Source organism: Contarinia nasturtii, unplaced genomic scaffold (assembly GCF_009176525.2).
Source record: "Contarinia nasturtii isolate CC-2019 unplaced genomic scaffold, AAFC_CNas_1.1 Cnas_scaffold_4311, whole genome shotgun sequence".
Taxonomy (NCBI): Eukaryota; Metazoa; Arthropoda; class Insecta; order Diptera; family Cecidomyiidae; genus Contarinia; species Contarinia nasturtii.
The window spans coordinates 923,186-948,846 of NW_022201606.1; the positions used below are offsets into that span (position 1 = coordinate 923,186).

General features: G+C 35.4%; 2 protein-coding genes across 2 annotated transcripts in view; both read right to left on the minus strand.

Annotated features, from left to right (window-relative positions):
- Positions 1–192: 192 nt before the first annotated feature.
- LOC116350774 (RNA-binding protein 8A) lies at positions 193–919 on the minus strand. Its single transcript, XM_031782703.1, has one exon. The coding sequence runs from the start codon at positions 773–775 to the stop codon at positions 278–280; it is 498 nt and encodes a 165-aa protein (XP_031638563.1). The 5' UTR covers positions 776–919; the 3' UTR covers positions 193–277.
- A 477-nt stretch (positions 920–1,396) lies between these two features.
- The window catches only part of LOC116350710 (protein tincar), a 29,440-nt gene continuing 5,175 nt past the window's right edge, over positions 1,397–25,661 (minus strand). Inside the window, exons 2-12 of the mRNA XM_031782613.1 lie at positions 11,381–11,778; positions 10,335–10,498; positions 9,933–10,054; positions 9,530–9,639; positions 9,167–9,288; positions 7,619–8,827; positions 7,218–7,447; positions 6,795–7,083; positions 6,245–6,566; positions 5,125–5,500; positions 1,397–5,003 (exon numbers count right to left, since the gene is read on the minus strand). Coding sequence (XP_031638473.1) covers positions 4,281–5,003; positions 5,125–5,500; positions 6,245–6,566; positions 6,795–7,083; positions 7,218–7,447; positions 7,619–8,827; positions 9,167–9,288; positions 9,530–9,639; positions 9,933–10,054; positions 10,335–10,498; positions 11,381–11,541 — 3,828 coding nt within the window. The 5' untranslated portion in view covers positions 11,542–11,778 and the 3' untranslated portion in view covers positions 1,397–4,280. The remainder of the gene's footprint in view (positions 5,004–5,124; positions 5,501–6,244; positions 6,567–6,794; positions 7,084–7,217; positions 7,448–7,618; positions 8,828–9,166; positions 9,289–9,529; positions 9,640–9,932; positions 10,055–10,334; positions 10,499–11,380; positions 11,779–25,661) is intronic.

Below are 25,661 nucleotides of genomic sequence, written 5' to 3' on the forward strand. Positions count from 1 at the left end.
TAAAATAAAGCTTATGTGAGAGAGAATATATTCAAAGCAAATAGGTAAACTTGACAATATAAAATCACAAATAAATGATATATAAAAAAAATAAAATTATTAGCAAAATTCCAATAAAAACACACAACAATTTAGTTTTGAAAAGAATGATATTGTTTATTAAATGTTAGTATTTTGCGAATACAAAATTTATCGGTATGAGTTTCATTTTGGCTTGACAAAATGCCATTAAATCAAAACTGTAGTGAAGGGGAAAAAAATTGACGAGTAAATTGTTTTATCTTCGGCGTCGTTCTGTCTTTTTGGTTTTCTTCGGTCCCTTGACGAAACACCAGTCAACTGAAATCGCCTGGCCCAAGATTAAACTGGTGTTCAATGCTTCACGTGCTGCTTGCGCTTGTTTATATGTTTCGTATTCGACCAGAGCGTATCCCTTCAAGAAACCGGTACGTCGGTCCAAGTTCAAGTGAATGTTTTTGATGTCACCGTATTCACAGAATTTCTCTTGGATGTCATCTTCTTGTGCTTCTTCATGAATGTTTGTCACAAACAAGATCCAACCTTCGACTGAACGCTGTGGACCCGGCTCAAATTCGTCATCGTCATCATTTCGAACGCGTTCATAATTTTGAATGTGTTCACGAACATTGCTTTCGGTACCAAAACCACGTCCCTTACGTTTACGGGCCTTTTCCTTCAATCGAACAATACCTTGGTCACCGTCTTCGTCGACCTCAAACTCTTCGGCATTATCAATATCCAAAACATCTGCCATTTCACTGGATTTTACTTCTTAACACAGTTTTCAAAGTTTTTATCGTTAATTATTGGCTATATAATGGATTTTTTTTATGATTTAGCAGGAAAAAAATGTATGGATAATAAGTGAATTGATTTGCCGATGCTTTACCAATGACAGAGCGTGTTATTGTTTGACAGTTGATGTTGTATCAAAGTGAAAAGATGGCGAAGGCGAAATGCGAATTCAAAAGAAAGAAGAAAAACATTGACCAACAGATGGCGTTTAGTGTGTAAATTCAAACATCATTGCAATTTATTATGTGTAAATTAAAAAAAAGGATTTTTTATAAATATTTTTCCAAATGACATCTCCGTCTATGATGTTGTCGTCTGTTTTCACTTCAATCAATTGATCACGTTCGTTTGAATCATTTTTCAAAACACAGACCGCATTTTGGTCAATCTTAGCCTTTTCCACTAAATCAGTAAATCATGATGACATTTTTTGTCATTTAAATATGAATTCCATATTAAGAAGACAAACTAGAGTCTCAATGGTGAACGACTTACCTTCGCAATCTATTTAAATGCCAAATAAAAAAGTTCCCAAAGACCACGACGAAGAAACGAGATAAAATAAAACGACCACATTAGCTTATTTTCCACATTAAGCAATGATTTATTGCAGTTTATTATGCTTAACATCTAATAAACCATTGTATATTTCGTATGTTTTAGTTTTAATTTATTATCATTATCAGTGTCAGTAACTTCTATTCATCTTGTTTGCTAATAATAATACATAATTGTACAAATATGTGAACATGTTTGGTATTAGAATGTGTCATCATCAATTTACCAATTACATCGAATGATTTGTTCAATGCTGTTTATTGCAGTGAACATTAATAAATATAGAATACGTATAAATTTTGATACAAAAATTGAGATAAACAGTTTCTCGATTGATTTTCTTTTTTTTTTGTTATTTTTCAATTTAAATGATATGCGGAAACCAATTGACCGTATGATCAATTTGTGGTTCATGCAATACTAGATATGCTTGTGTTTTATTTGCGATTTGAATGTTTGATTTTATTTTGTTTCAATCTTTATTTCGATTACGATGAATGATGTAAGCAATTAAGGGCATTTTTTATGATTGTGAATGGAATGAGAGAGGATTGTTAGAGGCAATAATAAAGGTGAGCGATGAAATTGCCGTCATAAAGTCAGTCTATGTGTTTGGCTGCTCGTTGAACACATGTCTAGTTGGTAAAGACTTGATTCATAAATCCAACCGGTTGGAAGAAAGCACACCTTTTGAGCATTTTCGGCAATTTCACACGTTATACACGTATATTGGCGGAAATGGACCCATTTTGGTTTGCGTAAATAATAATATTTGCTATACAATTGCTATCATGACATATGTTAACTGGCTTGCGTAAATATTTATGGTTGTTGTTTTTTATTTTTGTTTCGTAAGCGATAAATGCTCCTTATTTGTATAACAAACACTTTTGGTAAGTGCAACGTGCGGCGAATGATGTGTGGTGAATGAAATTTATGAAGCATTTTGATATGTTAATCTAAATTTATGAACATTTTCGACGGTAAAAAATCTCTTTACAAAAAAAGCGTGGAAAAAATTCGATTCTTGTATATATCAAAATTCTAGCGGCTGTAAAATGTTCACTGGATTTTCGTTTTTAAAAAATATTGTCAGTTGTACATTGCAATCGGCGGTTGATTTTACTTCGTTTCATTATTTATTACGATCGATAGTTCGAAAAGCCGTGTTTTAAATTAAAATGAAAATAATCAAATATTTATTAGTTTGGCAGTTGATTTCAGTTGAGGATTTTTTATTTTTGTTGGAGATTAAGATGATATGATTTATGTCTTACACGATGAAGCTCAAGCATGTTTGTTTCGTTAATATATGAATTATGGGGTTCAAAAAATATGGCCGACTTTTCATTATTTCAGAGACTGTTTCTCAGAGCAACATGTGTGGGGAGGAGCGCTCTGAAGAGCTTGTGTGGAGCAAAATATTTAAGCTCATCCGGCTCCTCAGAGCACTCCTCCTCACATATATTGACTCTGAGACACAGTTTCTGCGTTATTTCGAGTATATGAATAGTATATGTCTTTTATTGGAGAATATATTTATCATTGGAGCGACGAAGAGTTTCTTCTCTTTAAACTTTGTGTCTCATTTCAAAATGATTGATAGTAAAAAGCTGCATTCGAAATCATTTTGCGGACATGGTAAGGATATCACGAGACATCAAACAATCGCTCTCCGTCACACCGTCGAATTTGTGAGTAAATTTAACATGCGGAACGGCATATGAAAGCTGAGTCGTTATGAGCATAGATTATATTTTGTCTGGTTATGGTCACTGGTTACATCCATACAAAATATTCAAAACATTTAATATAAGCATTAGATTTGTTACGATAATAAGTATTGAGTGTTGTCTTTTTTCTTCTGAGTATTCAAAGGCGTAAAATTCAAATAAAATGGATGAACTAAAAATGTTACGTTCGCTATATTTCAAAAATGCTCGTAATCATGTGTTGTGTGTTCTGCGTTTAGCGTTGAATAAAACATAAAGTGAATTGTTCAGTACATTCGATTAAATGCGGTGACCTAATGAATTTCTAATAACCCGACGAATGTTAGTTGTGACGTGATGAAACACGAAACCTAGATAAGAAAGGCTCTGAATTGTGGGTAAATACGTGTAGGTCTATAAACTACATCTTCCTAAATACGTTCATATTAGAGCCTGAGTATGGGTTTTTCTTTCATATATATAACTATTTATATGCATGTATAACTTGAATATAGAATTGAACTAAATTGATCCGATTTGCGGGTCCGTTCAATTTAAATATATACTTCTAATTATTGGTACAAAATTTAAGAGAACATTTAAATATCGCTGGACTGGCGTATGATTTGATGAGATCGATTTGCGAAAAGCTTGACTTCATATTTATTTTAAAGCTCTTTTAAATGGATTTGAATTTTTTTCTTGTTTTAACCTGAAATTAAAGCGCAAAATGTTATCCAAACAACAAAATTGAATTAAATTGAATTGAGTTAATGCCATTGCTGTTCCATTGAATTCCATTCATATCGTAGTGGCTGTCCTACATTAACTATCTATTATTCAAATAAAATAATATATATTCCCTTCTGCCTTAGTTCATCAAACATCTTCAAAATGTGTTCTTGATTTTTTTCCTTCCTTTTAAGTTATCAAATCACTTAAATTAGTTCCTAGTAAAAAAAAATAAATCGTAGAACGAAAACGACTAAAAAAATGAATATGTACAAAACGTAGTTTAAAAAACAACGAAATAAAATCAGACGTAACAGAAAGAAATATACAAGTTTGCAACTAACAAAACCAAAGATGCATGTTGTTGTTCTTTCGGTTGTGAATATAAATTGTTGGCTTTTCATGTTTGTATGTTTGTTTTCATAGAGATTTCACGCAATTTTATCAATTCCGTGCGAATATTCAGTGAATGTTACCGGTTGTGAGAGCATTTACATAAATGTCACGATCATGATCGGATATCATTGAGTAATTGGCTGAATCGCGATCTTCTGGAATGGCTCCAAAACCAATTAATGGATCATGTAATAGTTTTGAGAATGTGTGATGACCGGCACCCAAACCCAAACCATATGGGGATTCGGCATTTTGAACGTGCAATGGAACGCGTCGAATGAAATTTGTTGGATTTGCATAACGAACACCATTCGGAAGTGTTGTATGTAATTGTGGCTTTGATGCACTTGGCGTAATGAATTGTGGTATACGTTGCTGTTGTTGTTGATGACTTATCGGTAGTGGCATTGTGCTGCAGTGATTTGCATAATCGTAGAATGGTTCTGCCGATTGAACCCGATGCATGGGAAGTGTTGCGCTTGAAGTGTTTATGAAACTTGACATCACCATATTTGTGGAGCGACCAAAAGGCTCTTCATGTATGGCTGGCTGGGGTGGTGGAATTGCAACAACTTGTCGAGGTCGAATCACAACCTCTTCACGTTCATCAGTTCCCGAATGTATGCCGCTTGATGAAGAATCCGATGCAGCCCGTTCAGGTGGCGATGTTGAGCACTCTGTAGATACACTATCAGTGCACGGTGTCAATATATCCGTTACCATTATATCATGAGTCATTCCAGAATCTCCTCGTCGAATACAACGAGTCGTTATTTGTTGTGACATAATCTGAAAAATCAATAAAATTACATTTAATGCACCATTACATAGCTCGTTTTTCAGAGCAAAACAAAAAATTAGGAGATAGAGAAAGAGAGAAAAAAAAGCGAATGTATAACAATATTCTTACATGATTTTCATTTGTATGCACTGTGACGTTAACCGGATTGACAAGGGTTTCTGTTGATGTTGAATCGCCATATGGTTCGCTTTCAAGGGGCGGTGGTGGTGGTGGCAATGGAGGCTCCATAGCCACCAATGGTGGTTCCAATGCATATTTTGTCGATGCATATGTCACACTATCATCTCTCACTGAATCCAATAGTTTTCCTTCTTCCGATGTATCGTCAGCTGTATCACAATTTGCTGCCATACTGATTCGCTTTGAAATTATATTAAAATGCATGAGATCGTCATCTGCCGTTCCTCTTAGTGTAGCATACTCTCCTTCATCAATTTCCCTCGTAGAACCGGGCATACATACCGAGGTTCGACAGCTCGAATCGCTAAGCATTGAACGATGCGCGCGCGAGAGAATGAGAATAATAGAAACGTATATATTAAAGATTAGTCAATGAAATGGGTCAACATGCTCTAGCTACTTCACACAAAAAGGCAAACAGATTAACATAAAACAAAAGAGATGCAAAAGGCATACACAAAACAACATATATTTTAAATGAAAAACGCAAACAAAAGAAGAATTTTCAATCTGCCGTTGGCCTACGATGCAGATAATACTTATGCTCAATTCCATTCTAGTGCAATACAACAACATTTTAGTATGTTTTAAAACAACAACTAAAATCATCATCATCATCATCATCAACAGCATCAATGATGAATGAATCGGAAAATGAAAGCAAAAATAAAAAGAGATGCAAATGGAAAATCTTCATTTTCTAATATAAAAACCATTAAAAAAATTATATTCAAAATGAGTGAGATTGAAATATGAACACTCTCTATCACACACACACATGAAATAAAAGGGAAACGAAAATCAAATAGGACATAAAATCCATCTATTGAAGTGCACATCACTAAAAGCTTTATGTGTATACATTCATCAAACGAGTGCAATATGATTCAGAAGTGTAACAATGCACAGGCACATTCTCGTCGAACAATTCGATTTGGTTTTTTTCAATTCTGTTTTTTTTTTATCTTCTTTGTTGTCTGGTTTTGTGCGTGTGCGCGTGTTTGTTCACTTTTCATTCGATTAAATGTTGTTAGTTCTCTTTGTTTACCGCTTGCCGTCTTGTTCGTCAGCCAAATTATTATCGGACAACGTACATGGAACATCGTTGAATGTTACTTTCAATTTTGGTGAGTTTGGTGGCAATTTGGGCCAATAAATTGTTTCCTCGCCAGAACTGTCATTTAATGTGCCGCCCGCTGGTCCGGAGTGTGGTCGATTCATACGTGGCGACATAAGTAATGGTTGTTTGGCTGGCTCATTATGCAAATGTATTTGCCTCAATGGTGGTAGCTTGAAATTCCAACGACGCTTTGCAGTCAATCCCAACCATAAAAGAATCCAGAAAAATATGTGCATCACAGACGACAACGCTATGAGAATGGGATAAAATTCAGTTTTGTTGAAACATTAAATGAGCTCAACTAAATGCATTTCATGACTTGTTAACTATTGTTTGAAATTTATGCGGAAAATACCGTAAAAAAATGCCGTAGAAACGAAGGAATGACCCTCCGTTCTAAGCTAATTTTGCGTAAGCATTTCTTGATAAATGTTCTTCAATTAAATGAGAGACACTGTGTACTTGTTAATTCATTTACCTGCTAGTAAAACGGCACCATCCAAGCTTCCTTTGTAAATGGCACTGAAGTCATGCATGAGCGGCGCTTTAACAACAGCCAATGCCAATATAAAACAAAGTGATGCACAATGAGCAAAGTAAGCCCAGTTATCTCCGGTTTTTGTTGAAATCATACAACGATCACGCACTCGTGACGACAAACGTCCATGTCCGTACAAATATAAAATCAGTGATGATGATATTATGAGCATAATTGATAGAATGTAGAGAAGTAATGAAACAGTTCCGTTGAGCAGTAATGTTGGCGTCTGTTGTTCGTTTGTTTTTCCACCCCATTCGAACGTGTAACAAATACAAATTGTAAATTATAAATTTTATTTGAATATTAAATAAAACGGGAAATATGGTTGTGAAATTTATGGAAATACATGGGAAAACTCACTTGCAACGGAAGTTTTTGTCCAACGACTTGCAATTTATAAATGACCGAAACGCCGGCAAATACGAACAGTAAATCGATTGCATTTGCAATCATCTGAATGCTGAATATCAATGAGAACGCTTTCGATGTACTCCAGTAGACGCTCGGATATCGTGACGACCATACAATCAAAGCAAATACAAAATTTATGAACTCAAAACTCGGTAGCGTTGCCATCCAACTTTTCGTATCTGTGAATGAAACCAGAATAAAAAATTCATAAGTATACGCCAACCAATGAAACTTTAAACTACAGACGAAACGAATACGCTTCCGTCTTTTCGAAACATATTTCAGAAAATATGATTGATAGATTTTGTTTGTGGGTGCTGTGCCCATGTATGCGATACACATGTACCCACCGATTTCTTTGTTGACGTTTAAATAATGTTGCAAACAGCCGGCAAAACCGTTCAATTGTTTCGTTGGAGTTGTCTTTGTCTTTGTTGTTATCGGTGTTAGATTTTCCGGAACGGCGGTGTCAATCAATGCGGCGGCAGCGGCATCGTCTGGCGCCGGTTTCAACAAATTATCGTTATATTCATTTTCGATATTAACGTTGAACATTGGCGCGAGTATATCTTCGTCGGGCATGTCACCAAACATGTCATCGCTTCGATCGCTATCAATTTGTATTCGGGTACGAATTGTTTCAATCGAGCGCTTATACCGTTTGTTTGTGCGAATGGTTGATGGTCGGATTTCGATGATTTTCGAATCAGTTGAAAACGGTGTCGATGGAACGAACGTGCCTTCAGCAGGTTTAACGATGTGAATATTAGAGTCGCGAGCAATTGATGTTTTTCGATTACTGTTCATTTCGTATTCATTACTGTCCGGTGGCAATTCATCAATTGTATCGATTTTTGTAACATACTTTTTCGGTTGTGGCTTTGTACCGCTCCCACCAATCGATTGAGCCCCTCTTTCACCAAACTCATCGTTGTTTCTATCTAATTCCAGTATATTGTTCACTTTCGTTTCAAAATTTTCACGTAAATCGTCTCCACGACGATTGTTTTTCTCCTTTCTCGCCGTTTCGCCCGCATTATCCTTAGTCCGGTCTCTATTTGCATTCGAATGTTTTCTATTCGTACCACGTCCGCCTGTCGTTCCATTGTTACGATTTTTCGTTCGTGCGTGTTGCTTTCGATTATTAACATTCATATGAATGCCAGAATTTTCAGCGTTTATTTGCTTTTCATTTGGTTCACTGTTTGTCATAGTGTTCGCTGTTGTTTGAAGGGCTTTGTTTTTGTTATCAACCGAATTGAATGCAAAGGATGTTGTCGACACTGGTGACGGTGTTGTTGTTCGTTCGTTTTCGAGTTTTTCATGTGTATCAAAGTAGTCGTTCTCGTCAAATGAGCCCGAATGAAATTTTTCAATCAAATGAGTATGGGCCAGCTCATCATCTTCGTCGTCATTGAATGTGCCGGGCCCTCGATGATAATGTTTTATGAAATTTTCCTCTTGAACGGAATTATTTTGATACGGTGACGTAAATGACAATATGACCAATCGATCTCGATGCGGCACCATAAAATCCAATTCAGTGTGCCAAATGCTTTCTACAAAATATTAAATTGACGAGAGCAAGAGAAAGGAAAAAAAACACGTAAACATACTTTCAATCTCATGTCATTGAGTGTCGGTATTCATATGCATTAAATTTAACACTTGAATGACATCCACATTTCAGGCAGTCAAATGAAATGTTACATTTTCAATGAAGATAGCAACATTTTAATGCCATTGAACACAGACACACAACATACACTGGAATTTCGAATGGGTAACTGAATCGTAATTAAAATGTTTACAAACATATTCGAAATGTTGAAAATGTTTGTAATATTTGTCCATTTCGGGTTGGTTGCCACGTTGATGAGTTACTTGAATTTACTTACCTCGAGGTAAATTTCCATTTTCAATCAATTTGGATTCGATCAAAAGGCGGGGAATTAGTAAACATAACGCAATAACAATGTGTACAAATGCTGCTGTCGGACCCCCATGCGTCCAAATCGCCCTGCAAATACAATAAGTTTCAAATTACGAATTCATTCACCATACTCTTTAGGGAAATTCCAACAAACTTCGCAACAACACCGAAAACGATGAATGGATTCGCATTTAAGATTACGATTAAAATGTAATGTCTGCACAAAATGCTTACGCCGTGCAAATGGTTAGGAATTTCGATATAACATGGGTACATATAAAAATAAATGGTCGGATTCGAATGCATTTTGATAATAATAATTGCTTACCTCAATGTTCCGCCTTTTGCTTCGCGCTCTAGCCCGTCTTCAGGCATTGCTGAACATGTACCCGGTTTTGAAGACGCTAATTTTATACCGTCGTTTGCTAGATTTCCGACCTATTTCACGGTACGTAAGAAATAAATGGAAACAAACGTGAAAAAATGAGAAAATCCAGCTATCGCGGTCGATAAGATCCACCAAAATAAACGAACTCATTTAAACGAGATAAATATTATATATTACGGAAAATCCACTGAGATATTACATTTAATCTCGGGCGAAAAAGTTCTCGTGATTTCGTTGATTTTAGTATGATTTTGGTACGCGATTATTGCGAATACGGAAATTCACACCGTTGAAAACAACCCCGGGAAAACTGTACTCCATGAAGTAAAGACGGAAATCTTACCTTGAATATGGCCGATATAAAAAACAGGGGCAACATCAACAGTGCCAATCCGCACAGGATTATTTGTGAATTTAGCTCTGTCAATGCAGACGAGTCGTTGCGCCATTGTATTAAATAACAGCCTTTTGTTTCAAAATCCATTAACATTGTGAAACAGAACATTCATTAATGCAAATAGACAACGTTCGAACACGAAACAGAATAAAAAAAAAAACAGAAAAGAATTCATTAATAAAAGTAAAGTTTTGGACGCATTTCGTCGACTTTTCAACATCTTCTCACAGTCGAGAAGATTACACTGAAACTTTCATTTTTGGCACTTTGAAAAGTGCTTTTTGTTTTCAAAAGCGATTAAATGCCAAAAAATGCAAATTCATTGAAATTTTTTTGTTGTTTTCTTACCTAAAAATCTATAAGCCCCATTCAGAATTAAGTAGCCTTGGAAGTATGTGAACAATATACCGTACCAAATCGACCACAAGGAATTCAGATGATATCGATGCTTTCGCTTCACTTTCGTCTGCTCTGACTCATTGTTGCAATTGTGATGATTCGTCTTTGACGTGCTGAAATGTCGAAATGCCGACCGAACACCGATGGTAGAGGACGATAAGAACAGTCGTAAAATACATTAGAATACAATTGCAAGTGTAGAACTTCAAACAGTGAATGTTTTAATATAGTATTTTTTGTGTGTGCTGTTGGAAAATTGAATGGTTGTCTCGCTTGCTTAGGGAATCACTTGTAAAACAGGGCATTCCTTTGTTTTGTCTCCAACTTGTCGAGTGAAAAGCACTTTCGATGAAATTTTCAGCTTTTGTACTTTTCTCGCATTGTCGCAATGATTCATGACTTGGTCTGAGTGGAAGTGGTGCGTCACCACGGTGATATTTGGATTTCGGATCTCAAATTACACAAAAGAAGAAAAAGGTTTCCCACAATCTTTGTACGGCAAACTCAAATAAATTAATAAGACGTAGACAAAAATCACAGTTAAAATAGTCAAGTGTGGTGACGCGCTCACAGTGAGATAAAACCGATTTAACAAAAGGAAATTATGTTGTGAACCCTGTCACGTTTGCGCCAACTTTAAATTTTCTGCTTCATTTTCATGTTTAATGAATGTCTTCAAAGTCATGCCAAACAATTGTTTGAATTTAATTTGAACAGCAGCAAAATGACATTCTCAACTTTTCAATCTGCCAACATCATCTTCTTCTGCGTTAATAATTTGGTCGGTTGCCTTTTTCTTTCTTATAACCGAAGTGAAAGAACAACCGATCACTTCTTACGCTCGAGCCAAATTATCAAATCACATTATAAACTTATCAAGACATAATCCATTTGTGTGTGTGAGAGAATTTTCGTGACGAAAATTTCATCATGAACTCTGTGTGTATGTGTGTTTTCTTTCGGCAATTGAATTAAAAATAAGTTGCTATACTTACTTAATGGCATTGCTATCCGTCGTAATCACGCTGTTATTAATACTTGAGTTGAGGCTGGTGCACTGCTTTGATGATGCCGACACATTGAGCAACGACCGATTTTTCTTATTACATAAATCATCGTTATTTTCATAGCCAACCAATGAGCCGGTGATCGACATGTTGATGAATATTCAATATTTTCGTCTGTTTCTCTTTAAATCAATTGAATGCTCATCACATTTGGGTTTTATTTTGTATTTTATGTTCGTGTGTTTGTTTTTTAATCCAGACCCTTCGCGTTCCCTTTTAATGGTGTGATGGTTTGGTCTTTTGATTCAATTATGAATGGTCTGTTTTTCCTTTAACGTGTTGCAATACCTGCATTATGAAGATATAGAGCAGTGATGTGGCAATATCTGAAAAAAATGATTGGAATTGAATCAATTAGATTTCGAGAGAGCAATCAATTAACTTAATTAGACATCGCTAAACCGAAGCATATTTTAACTAATTTAACTAGGCTAGTACTTCACATTTGATTACAGTTATTATGCACATAAACCATGTGCAACTATATTGAAACCATTATGCATCAGTCGGTTGAGTAGCGAATATACAATAAGTTCCAGAGCACATTCATACAGTAATACATCGACAATGTATGTATGCATAATGTTCTAAATTAAAAATCAATTGAATAGTAGCAAAAAATGAGTATTAACAATACATTTTACGCTGGAAATATTTTAATTTCGTATAAGCCGTGCGACGTTGTTGCTTTGAGTTAGTAAAATGGTGAAAATGTTTGTCAATAATATAATTTATTTTCGAACATTTAAACATGACATAGATTTTTCCATGTGACAATATGATTGAGTCGTGAACGAAGAGTGTCAATTATTGAATTCATGTTCAGGCTAATGTTTGGAATGAATGTTTCACCACCGAATGAAGAAGCAAATTCAATAGACTTGGTCACATCGCTCCGATAAATCTCCATATTTGTATACAAACAAAGCCATCTGGCACACGGATAAAATTGAAATACACATATATATTCGGCTGGTGTGAAAAGTTAATTGGATTAAGTTTTTGTGAGTTCGGAATACGAGACTGAAATATGTTCATAATTGAATTTTTCACTTAAGTTTAAAACGCGAGCATGCGGTAGTGGAAAAAAGCACATTGTACATTTTCCATTCAACTCTCATGCAAACATACATTGGATATATTGGTAATGAATGAACCTGGAGTTACGACACACCGAACAAAAAAATCAATATAAAATATGAATTTTTAACTGTATTTCAATTTAAACCCATGTGAACTATGATTAATAGTTAAATGGAGCTTAGCCACGCAATTCAAACTTTACCCATTGTATGAGAGTTGTGTAGTGAACTGGCACATGTTTTTTTCTGATTCATGAAAATTCCATCATTTCATCAAAATGTCATTAGCGACATATAAGTACTTGTAAGTACGATGAAATGAAAGAATCATTAAGCCAGATTGATATGTATGGTAAACGCAGCTAATGATAAATGTCGGGTCAATAATGTCAAATCATTTCGATTGTTGCGGTTGAAAGATAACACTTGCACAATGACGTAGACTTCAGCGAAGAAATTACAAAGTTTAATTGAGGTTGGCTTTTTTTTGGCCACAATCCAAAATGAAATTAGTTCTCGAAAATTCGACTTGACTTTTCTCGAAATTTGATATGCTAACTACAATCATTGAGCCATATACAAAGTGAATGTGACATTTTCAAAGCCACATAAAGTTTTGCTGATCTCTTATGAAGGGGATTTTTTTGTTTCATTTACCGCAAATCCTTCTTAATTAATTACAAAGCTTGCTGAAATGGTTTCGCCACTTTTAAGGGAAATTGAAATGACCTTTTGGTCTCATAAAAAAGCACTTCTGCCTCGATGTCCGTATACCCAAAATCTACAACCTCCACTACCCCCCGAACAGAACACGAGTGTAGAATACAAAGGTATTGGAAACTCTTTTGTGTAAAGATGAAATCAAAATCACATTCCGAAAGATGTAATACCATGCGCTGCCATGAGCGATTTATTCACGCACACTGATACGAAAACTTATAGCAATTGAACCGGAAAATTGGTATCCATAAATCCGGTGTATATATTTCAAATACGATTCGAATAGGTTTGAGTTTCTTCTGGTTTTTTTTTTCTTTATTGTTTGAAACAAATGCCGTATGTATAATTGGACGGGAATGGAAGCAGAACAGGAAAACCATCCACCGAGAAACCCTTTTTTCGGATACAAAAAGTCGACAAAATATTATTAGTATTATTACAAGTTCAACCGAAATCTCCGAAGGAATTAACAAAATCCACTAAATCAAATTTATTTATTCGATTTTTCACTGGCAGAGGTTATTTTTTTTTCATTTTGTTTTCTCACAATGGCCGAAAAGCAATTTCAAAAAGTACAATTGTTCTTCGGAATAAAATATAGAGGAATAAAATGGAGACATATAGAAAAGAAAAAGAACGAAAACCAACCATCAAGTCAATCACGAATCGTGTTCACTTTTTAAGTATCAATCTGATTGTGATTGTTATTGCGACAATATTGTTGGTCACACAATATATATAATTGCATGTGGTGTGTATTTTCACTGGGGAATTTTCTTTGATTTCGTTTTTATCAGCGTAATGTTCGACGGCAAAGAAAGTGAAACGCGATTTGACGATGCCACATTCCGTGGAAATGGTTTCATTTCATTTCGTTGACCCAATCAATACAACATTGACTTTGATTGTTTACTTCTTGTATTATTAATCGTGTAATTTCGTTTTATCCATGTGTACGACTCTTTGTTCGTCCGATCAAAACAAGTATGCAAACAAATCAATGTAGCGTGAATCCGACCGGTTCATTTCATTCAATTTTTGAATCATATTCAAGTTGAAGTTCTTTTGGAAAATCTTCGTCTTATGTTTTCCGTTATTATTTAACATAAGAACAACGGCAAACAATGGGATTTCTTAATTTGTTTGTCAAAGATGCTGGGGAAAAGAGACATATTTCCGAGTGCAAAATTCAGCGTAACTTTATTCACAGGAGATAGGTTCTTACTTTGTTATAAGGGGCCAATGTTGAACAGAAAAACGGTACGAGATGCGATTCGTATCGTGTGCGCTCTCTATCACTTTGATGTTCGTTGATTGCGTGCCAGGCATAGCATTGTTTGCTGTTGGTTGTTGATTTTAATATAAACTACAACAGCCGTACACAAAAAAATATATATTAATGCCACACTCTCGGGCGCACACGAGAGAAACATCCTCTCTGCAAACGACATTTTTCCACTTATCATTTCCAAACAAATGCGAAATGGCAAAAGTTGTTATCGCTGTCAACAAAAAAAAACTTTACGGAAGAATATGAATAAAGAACCATACTACGAATGTCACAAGAACGGGTTTATCATTGAATCCTTTCAATTGTGTGTGTGTTTTTTTATTTTTTCCTCTCTGCTTCAATGCGACTCATAACGGTCTCTTTTCGGATAATATTCGCCGGATTCATAATAACAAATGTCCAGATAAATGGGTGAAGCGACCACACATATAAACAGCCCAAAGTAGTTTGCACTTGTAATCAATATGCATCAATATTGATTGTTTAGGTTTATAGCTTTTACGAACCTCAACAATTTTCCATTTTCACAATTTGGGTCTTGTTTGTACTCACAGTACACGTTTATCCATTATGCACGTTCACGTCTGGGAAAATGTTTTTTGATAAATAAAAATCAAAAATTGCTCTCCCCTCCAACCAAAATCGTTGAATCAGATGAACATTGCGTTATGTTATTCTTTTTTAATATGTAACGAATCGAATTTCTAAACGAATTTTGATCGATTTTTACAAACTGCCGACAAATCAAAAGCATTTTTCTTTCTTTATTCTCGAAGGAAATTGAGAATCGACATTCCATTCAATGCATTCCGTTTATTTTCTTTTGATCGCTTCGAGTGTTTTTTTGTATTTCGTCTGATTTGAATAAAAGGCAAACATTTCGCTCGAATGAAAATGATATGCAAATATAGCTTGTGTTTTGTTTTGTTTAAGCAAAAAAATGCCAAAAATATTCAAATTTCAAAAATGCAAAATATCAAGAATTGTGCCAGGTTTCAATTTTTTTCTTTGTTTGCTTCTATGGAGTGATAAATATTTTCTGTTTCTGATTAAATTTCATGGGGAAAATCGTGTGATAGACATTTTCGTACCGTACCTCCTGCGCTTCTGTCTCGCACGCACACATTCCGAAATAAATAGAAACATAGTCCAAACACCGGCATAAAATCACATATAAACAAGCGAAAATATCGCATCTGTTGTATGTTGGAATATGTATCGAACGCTGTGCGTCGTCTTGGAAACACCCTCAAACACAAGCGTACTTTTACAATGAAAAAGCATATCACACTCGGCATTTTGCTAGCCACCTCTGAGCACGCACACAATTACAATGCGCCCGAATAGACTGGATATTCCGGTATACTGTATCGTGTGCCATGGATTTTGGCAAAATTCACAAGCGCCATTGTGTTGGTAGAGTTTGGGAGTCAAATGTGAATAGCATTGTTAGAATGCGGCGAAATGGTCTTTTTTTTTAGCTATGATAAAATGCTGTTTATTTTAGCGCATAACTTCCCAAAACACTATACGTGTGTGTGTGTGTGTTTTGTCTGTGCTATTCCATAAAAACGTTTTGCTTTTGCCTATTTGCCAGCTGCAGCGAAGCGCACACCGTAAAATAGATAATAAATTTAACAGGAAAAGTTTTCCAAGTTGTTCGTTTTTCTCTTCCATCGACAAGTATTTTCCTCGCATTCATCTTATAATTTTTACTTTCGAAGTCAAAGTGTAAGTTTTGCATCGTAATTTACGAATGCTGCTGCCGCCGCAATTTTTCGCCTCCCGAATCTGTCTTGCTATAATATTTTCTGTATCTGTGTGTTCAATGTGTTTTGTCATTTTATTTCGAAAAATTTCCATATGCCATTCACAGGCAGCATCGATGCCATTCTCTGGCTTCCATCATTCAACAGTAGAACTTTAAATGTTTGATGTTCTGGAACGGAATGCGATTATGCCATTGCATTCTAACAACAACTTGAATTTCATTTTATGGGTCTTTCGGCACGGTGTTTGAATGAGAGAGTGCGTAATTTTATTGTCGACGTGAATGTGAATGTTTATAGTAATTGAGCTTGCTTCCAACTCCAACGTATCTTCAGATACACATACACACACACAAACACACGTATGCAGCATTCCCTTGCTATAATTCATTTGTGAATGGATTGGCAAAAGATTAGAATTAGATTGCACTTGATGGAAATGGAGCGATTTTGACGAGGGGGACGACATGCTCCCCTTGATTTATCCTATACTTCCTTCCCTTCTTCAAGTGCGTTCACTCACACACATTTGCCCATTTACTTCTCTATACAAATATTCTTTTTACTTTCTTTTTTCTTTGTTCGGTACGTGCCCTCTTCGTTTCAGGTAACTTCCTTTGCGTTTAGCATTTTTATGTGTCTTTCTGTATGAGTCTGATTTGAAAATCGATAACCTTTACGACGACAATCTCCGATTCGGTTTTTCGAGCATTTCGATATTGAAACGAAAATGAATTTTGACTGAGCCTTGTTTTATTTTTCGATCGATGTTTGTTTTCCGTTTGGAATGTGATGATTCCGTCGCCGTATAAATGTCAAAGAAGGAAAAAAAGGGCGAATTTTTAAAAAGAAATCAAAAAAGAAAGAAGGGAAAATGAAAATGGAATGGACACTTCAGAGCTAATGAAAAAAATAAAATCCACACGCAAGGATAGTCGACGGCCGCATATTGCCGATAAATACGCCAAGCCACATTATAAATTTTCTTTGAAATGGCTCGTTTCCGTCATACCGTATATCGTTGCTGTTGTTGCCATTTAGTATGTCTTGAAGGGGAGCCATTTTATACATGGTGACGGGGGACCGATTTTCGACAATAACCAAAGTCTGTTGTGGATTGTGAGTCATTGAAATCGGGATATCAAACATAACTTTTAAGTGGCAAACTCAAGCTTGCAATTCGTCACGGTCGTGTATTGCATTGCCAAGTACGAAAAAAAACTCTTTATGACCGAAATGACTCAAAAATGGTTTCAACACATGAAATGTGCGTTGCACAGCAATGTCTTGTTGTAACAGTAATTTTTCACGTTATTATCCGAAATCCTATTGCCTATATTTTCTTTATTTCTTCCGTGCCGTTTTCAGTGTAAATTTGTTTGATATTGTACAATTTCTCAGACCGATCAAGAGGCGCACTGAATCATTTTTTATCGAATTTTGATAAATGGTTTTCATCCGTTTTGCCAAATGGTTGAAATTATTTTGAAAAATAAGACGAAAAATTCGAAACTCATCTAACATTTTTTTTACTCCTTCAACATTGATATACAAAAAGAGAAACAGAAGAAGACGTGAGGAACAGCTGCATTTCGACTTAGAATCTTATTCTTGGCCCTTTTTCGTCTCTTTTCTCTCTTTTTCTTGTTCTCGACATTTCTCTCATGTTTTGCACCGATTTTGAACGAAGAAAAACTTCTTTCATAAAAACCAATTTGAAATTTATGGCGGCGCATTAAATGGATTTTCGTAAAACGATACCGAAACAGGACACCCATTGCAAATGTGACTGCTGCTGCTTTTTCGCATATGTCGTATTCAGGCCATTCTCATCGTCTTTTCTGTGCTGCTTCTATCTCTCACGCGTTTTGCACACACGCAATAAATATCCTTTAACAAAAACTCAGCCTTAACCACGTATTGCACAACGATGCGAACGTCAAGCAAGAAAAAATATATATATGTAGAGAGTTAAATCGCGCAATAATTTTTAATTTAATCCATGACATCTGTGCCGTTCCATGAGGAGTATAGTTTCCTGTACATAAAGCATTTGTGAACATTGCCGAGTCAATCAAATGATTTAGCATAAAGTAGATATTAAAGCGATAACATGTGATGACGGGCCTACATTTAAGGTGATGATCATCACGGCATGAGATATTTTAAAGGAAAACATTCTCTATTTATGGGTGATGAATTTTGAGATAGGAGCTGTTGTAAATGCACTTATCTTCATGTGAAGCAACCAAACATCACACTTAACAACCACTATGAACATAGACAGCAATAATAATATAGAGAAGCTTTTGACATGCCATACGATAATTTAATGAAAATTTATCATGTTTCATCGATTATTAGATTATTTTTGTGTATAAATAGAATCTGTTTCCAGATTTCCATCGTTTATTTACATGAACATTCTATAAACCATATTTATTTTGGAATCTGTTTGTATTACTACGGGCATACGAGATAAAATGGCATTAATTTAATTCGTCTCACGTATTTTTCTGATGATCGATCGCCGACATCTCTTTTAATGAAGAATTTATTCGACGTTAAATGGTGTGTTTTGACCTTGATAAGATGCGAAAACAAACATCGATTGTCATGTCAACATGGAATGAATTGCTGTCCGAACAGCATATTGCCATTGTGCTCGCATAATTAACTGGGATATCTTTTTTGCAAATACATGCTCGCAAGCACGCAAAAACTGTGCTTCTCTCTTTTGTATTTTGTTTTGGCAGCAAAACATGGTGTTAATTATTTCGTTAATTTATAGAATATTGTATGATTTCCATAAATTGTTTTCGAAATAATAAAAACTACCAGAGAACACTGATTATATACTTTGCGCTATGGGAACTAAAATGGTGACATATTTTCGATAACGAAACAAAAAAAAAAACACATTTATTCACATTAATAAAATATACGAGCCAAATTAAAGTTTGATACGGTCATCAAACAGAAAAACATATAAAATACGCATAAAATACAGAAATATGTTTGCAGGTATTTTGGGCGAAAGCCTTTTTGTGAACCGGACGGTAATTTTTTCATTACTTGACATAATTCAAAACATTCCTGTCATTCGGTTCGCATTCGGCGCTGACAAAAAACCACATATACCAATATATTGGTTAACGTAAAATTGAGCTCGGCTTTTCATAAAAGCAAAACAAAAGATAAAAAAAAGGGCATGGTTTCTTTGCCTTTGTTCTGGGTTAGCAGCTAGTTTTTGTGGTTGTCTGGGCGTTTTATGTGCACATTCACTCAAATAATGGGAATATTTCGTTGATATGAACATTTCATATGAAATGCCATGCATCGATTTTGGTCTTCACCGGTCTGCGTACTGTCATCATCGTATCACATGTATAATAATTATTGAGCCATTTCCCGATGTCCCACTTTTACGGATATACCCATCAAATGGAATCATTCACACGGAATGTTGCCCCATTAAATCGACATCATGAACTCCTCCATTTCATGAAGAATAATCAAAGTATTTTCGTTCCATAATAATAAGCTAAATTCCTATGGCAACGTTCATATCGAATCCAACGCAAGCGAGTTTCCCTCCGAAAAATTCGTCTTCGATCATCCTCAAATCATCTAAGTTTTAATTGCCACAAATTGACATAAATACCAATGAACGCCGTAATGAAGCCATTATTTTCATTTAGATAGTTGTAGTTCACTTGCACTAATTGGTTCGACACAAAATGATATTAAATTGTAAAACTTCCTCTCAATTTCTGTAAAAAGAATCTGAAGAATTTTCCAACAACAGAAATATATATATATAGATACGATTATTATTATAGATTTAATTCGCAAGCACATTTTCCACATTCAGAGCTATAGGAAGGATTTATTTTCTCATTCTTTCAATAATAATTCCGAGAATTTTGTCATGAGATTGATAATAATGCTCTCATGATAAAAATTAATTTTTAATGAAAAAATTCAAATAGAAAGTACATAGCTTTAATGCATTAAGTGTTCTAAAAATACTTCATTTTTCTCGCGAAGTAGACATCGTCTTAGTGCTTTTTTTGCAACCGATTAAAGTACCGTTTTCAATTAGGTTGATTGCTCTCTTATGTCTCAGTCGTATCATTACAAAATATACAAATGACTAATTGTTTGTAACGTGATGGCTCCGAATAAAATTTCAGATGGGCCAGAACATACTTGCACCTGAACAATGTTCAGTGAATGTAATGCCAACGAAAATAAGTATAAAATGTTTAAAGAGCCACTTCGGCAGTTTGTTCACCAGAGAGAAAAAAGAGCAAAAGAAATTCCATCGGAATTCCTTCAAATTTTGTTGCATAACCATGACAGCATACACACACACACACACTTCCTACTGTTTCTCGAAGTAATGTGGAATAGGGTAAAGTCAAAAATTGTGGCAAACAGAGTGTGGAAAAGTTGTTGCCGCAACATATGGTGCACTTGTGTGAATTTTAACCGATACAACTCGTTGGAGATTTTCCATCACTCTTTTGTGATGCCTTCAACTTGCGTAACTCACTTATCATACGTGAGTGTGTCGACATGACGAACTTTTCGAGGTTTTTTGAATGTTCCATAAATAAATGAGTTATTTGAATCTTCATCGTTAGTCGGGTAGTACTAACGTACTTGAACGAACCGAACGAACGAAATGCGAAAGAGCCCATGATAACAACGTTACATGATAAACTGTACATTTGTTTGCAACAGCGCCAACAAAAACAACAACGCCACTTAATGGCAACAAACAACCACAAGAAATGAGTAACTCAAATAATTTCAAGTTTCAAGCTGTTTAGCGTCATTCACTTTGCCTTATATTGTGTACGATAAAAGATGGCAACCAAAAAACAAAAGCAATAAAGACGATGACGAAACTACAATGTATGTTTGAAAGTTGCAATTTTTGAACGAGGATTGTTAATGGAGAAAATTCCGTCGTATAATAATAATAATAGATGGTAGTTTACAATTTTCAAGGATTATATAGTTTCTTCGGAGGAAACAAATAATCGAAAATAGCTGCATTGCAGACTCGTCCTCTCGCAAGCAATCGAAATTGAAAGGAAATTAAATTGTTCGCTCTCTCGCAAATTCCCATTGTTCATTTCCTTATTTTTTCCCTTTGAACTCGGGCAGACGAGAGAAAAAAAGATAACGGAGAATATTTGAAAAATGTTCGATATTTGGTTGTTCACCGCTTCAGAGAAGTACGAAAAAAAGTGAACATCATATCCAAATTATAGCCCGTAGACAAAAAAATTCAGCAACAAACCCGAAAACCAAAGAATCTGAATAAAAAAAATCCGAAGAATTAAGCGAAATTTGTTATGCAGCCAGACAAAACTAATTAAATGAGAAAGATAACGATCGAATTGTTGTGTAAAAAGTTGGTATACGTCGTCGATGCTATGCATAAAAACGGCCATATGAAAAATGGTCGCTCGTTTTGCTTGTTTTCTCAATTGTCCTTCGACGCAGCGGTCGGAAGTGATGCCTATCGAGAAATGAAATGAAGAAAATCACTGAACAACTCGAACCGACTACAATTGGCTTCATTTTATATTCAAATAACGTATAACATTGCATCCAGCAGATTCAGATGAGGGACACATGCAATAGCATCGTTATGCGAAATAACGTGGCTTCTGAAAATCGTACGTGAATCTAGCAAAAAGTGTTGTTTTTTTTTTCACCGCCGTCACTACGGTTACTGTTCGGTTCGCTCGAAGAATATTTGCTCCATTCTTGGTTCGTTTTCGATATGCGTTGGGTATATTACAGGTCAAATGGAAAGAAAAGCGGCCACTCGAAATGAGGCAAGAGATAAAACCAGATAACATTGCACTTTAACTTTTTAATAACCGCTAAAGTTGCAACATGAATCCGAAAAGGGTAAAAACCGCATACGCAGCACTTCGACCTTTTTCTTTGTTATCGATGATTCCCAAGAGTGTGTTCGGTTAAACTTTATGCTCAATGGTGAACAAATGTGCTCTCTCTCTCGTGTGTGTGCGTGTCATTTGATAGGCCAGATGTTTGTACCGTGGGCAAATATAAATGAAAATCTGGCAGACGGAGATCAAAAGTGTCAAACATGAACGGCAACAAACACGATAATTCAATTCATGCAAAGTTCCATTTATGAGGATGAAAAAGCATCCCAAAACACTTGCCATTGAAGCTAAAAGGACATGAAATAGTTTTATAAGCAATTAGTGTTCAGAACCTACCAAATAATAATGTTGAATTCAAACGAAAAACTTTCGCCAACAAATGGCGATAAATTGTCAATGACGGCGGCAGCAATGGTGGAAATATAGCAACATATTTGCTCATAGTATCACTGGGTCAAAATTAAACCGACTGCCGTTCAGTTAATTTACTTAGATGCGTGTTAATAACGACTGAATGTAGGTAGAAATTCGTAACAGGCGATCCGTTTACCAAACGAATCCATTTATAATGTACTCTCAATAGCAGAAGTGTATACACTGAATGTTATCCAAAGCTATTACTGCTTTCAATACGTATTATTGAACGTGTTTGCAAGGCTTGATGGAGATTTACCATCAGCTATCCATTCAGCACTTCATACATGTCTGTTGTTCAATTTTTTCCACTTTTTCTCTGCTTGTGCTGTTATTTAACACAATCCATTTTTTTCTGTCATGACGCCCGAATGATGTTTGTTGTCGATTTATTAAATAGAACGTTGAGATGTGTTTGCTGATCGGTCTCGGACTCTGCACACATATTCCACCTGCCTTCGGTGCTTTTTTCATTCCCTCTCTCTCTGTGTATTTAATCTCTTTTGTTTGCCCTTGTAACATGACAGGCGGGATTGCAGATTTCAAGCGTCTAAATGTATTTTTTTGTGTGTGCGTTTATTCAGACCCAATAGAAATGCGACGAGATATAGAATAATAGGCAATTTATGTTGAGGAGTGTGCATTTGAAATGTGTCTTTAACATGCCATTAGAAAATGTGCAATCGACAGTTGGTCATTGTCTTATCGTTCGTCCATAATATGTTGAAATATTCAGTTCATTATGCGCGTATTCACGCAATGCTAAAAATTCGATATTCATAAGTGTAGCCGAATGGATTGGATTGTTCAAAATCACGATTGGACAACAAATGTCGAAATGGCAGATGCGCCATGAAGTCAACATCGAAGAAATGCCAACAACAAACAACAACAAAAAATCGATACCATAAAACTTAATTTCATCCACTAACAGGATCAAAATGAAAACTTGCTTGAACCGGTGATTAATCTCTCGCTAAGACACTGCTCAACAGGAAGCATGCTGGAGTATATTCGCCAAAAAAAAAAACCAACAACAACCGAACTGGTTTCTGCAACATTATCATTAAAACACCAAATGAAGAAGAAAATATAGAACGAAAATGATCGCGAAGCAATGCACAAACACAAAGCACTGCACACGTGATCAATGCACAAAGAGAATTGAAGAGAACAAAAAAAAACGCACACAGAATGAAAGATAAAGCGTAAAAATGAACTGCAAAAAAAAAGAAAACATTTGGAAGAGCAACTCAAATAACAAATCTCTTCAGGTAAATGAAGTTGAATGTGTATTCGATTGGTTAAATTATGCGCATCGAGAAACCGAAACGTGAACACCTGTTCTTTTTTTTCGTTTGCAGTTTCTTTTGTATTCTTTTTTTCGTCGTTGCCATGGATGTCGTTTTGATTTTACCACAATCATTACACAGCTAAAAGCGATAAGCCAAACAAAAAGTAAAGCCATTCGGAACGAATACAACACACACACAAAAAATCTCGCAATCGTACGACAGTGATATGGTTTGGTGGTCAGGCTGGCTGACTTCTCGTTGTCAGTTAATTATACCACGATTGTTATTTTCTGCGCACTTTGAATGCGGGCATCGGGCACTTTTTTCCATTCGCTCGTCAGCACTCGTAAGCAAACGAGTTGCGGTTTTAAATCATCAATTTAATGGCATACACTCAATATTCTCTCGGTTAATAATATGCGTCAACCGCACATTTCTGCATTTTGATTAAGAAGCGGACATTTTTAAAGAGCACCAACACACAATTGCATTCGAATTCCGTAGTGAAAACAAAATTATTGGACTTTTTATTTTGCTCTCGATTCCACATGCAAGATCCATTCAAGCAGCAAGTCTTATACAATCAACACATGCGATATGAATTTAATTGGAATACTTGTAACGAACACTTGAGAGATTTCATCTGATATGATAAATTGTAATGGTGCGAATAAGTTTATCAAAAGTAGATATTTCTGTGCCTTCAACGGCCATTCTTTTATATGAAATAAAAACAAACACGGCCGGATATTACCATAAAGCCTTATATTTGTATGAACAAAAACTGACAAAAGTTTTCTTGTTTCAATTTACCAAATTACTAAGATTTCTCTATTAGTCTCTCCATCTCTCTGCCGCTCCTTCATTCCATCTCTATAAACAGGCACTGAAAAATGATTGTACTATTGTATTATATATTGGTATCTTTTGTTCGCATGTCATATCACGTCAAAAGCAGAAGTAAAGACATTCATTCGGTGTTTGGGTGCAGGGAGAGAAACTTTTGTCGATAAAAATAACTATTCCAAACTGGGGATTACAATGTTGGCTTCACTCATTTCTATTGAAGAATGTTCTGAATGCATGATGAATTCGATGGAGATTACTTTCGCCTGGGACTTCTGCATGCTGACAAAACAGGTAGAACGACGTAGAAAATCAATTGAATATGTAAAGCATATTCCTACCTCGAGCGCAGTGCATTGACTTGAGATGATTTCATAAGATGTACCTTTCTATATATTTTTTTCTATTATTACATCTCATATTCGCTTGATGCTCAGAAGGTATGTTTCAGTTGAATTAAAATGCAAAACGTAGATTGTCAATGCGAACGGTTGTTTTGTCACCCAAACACAAAAGAAAATTGAAACTGGGTTGAATGGCAACTACAAAATAAGAGGTATCAAATCATAAAACTATTTAAACAATTATGCCATCAATTTATTTAAGTTTGTACACCCTAAATGCACCGAGCATACACGAAACAGCACTCCGTTTATTTTGTTAAATGTGTATATGGTTTCATTCGTTTGTGTTGTAAGTAAGACCGAAAATTGCTATCTCTGGCCTGACACTGTCATTGAAATTAAATACAAAAACAGTTTACTCTAGTTGTCTTTTGTATCGTAAACAAAGACGTATTCGAGTTTCACACATTCACCGTCGGTTTAGACAATGCAGGAAAAAAAGCGAAAAAAAT

Coding starts and splice junctions, on each gene's coding strand:
- LOC116350774 (XM_031782703.1), bottom strand. CDS start 775: ATGGCAGATGTTTTGGATATTGATAATGCCGAAGAGTTTGAGGTCGAC.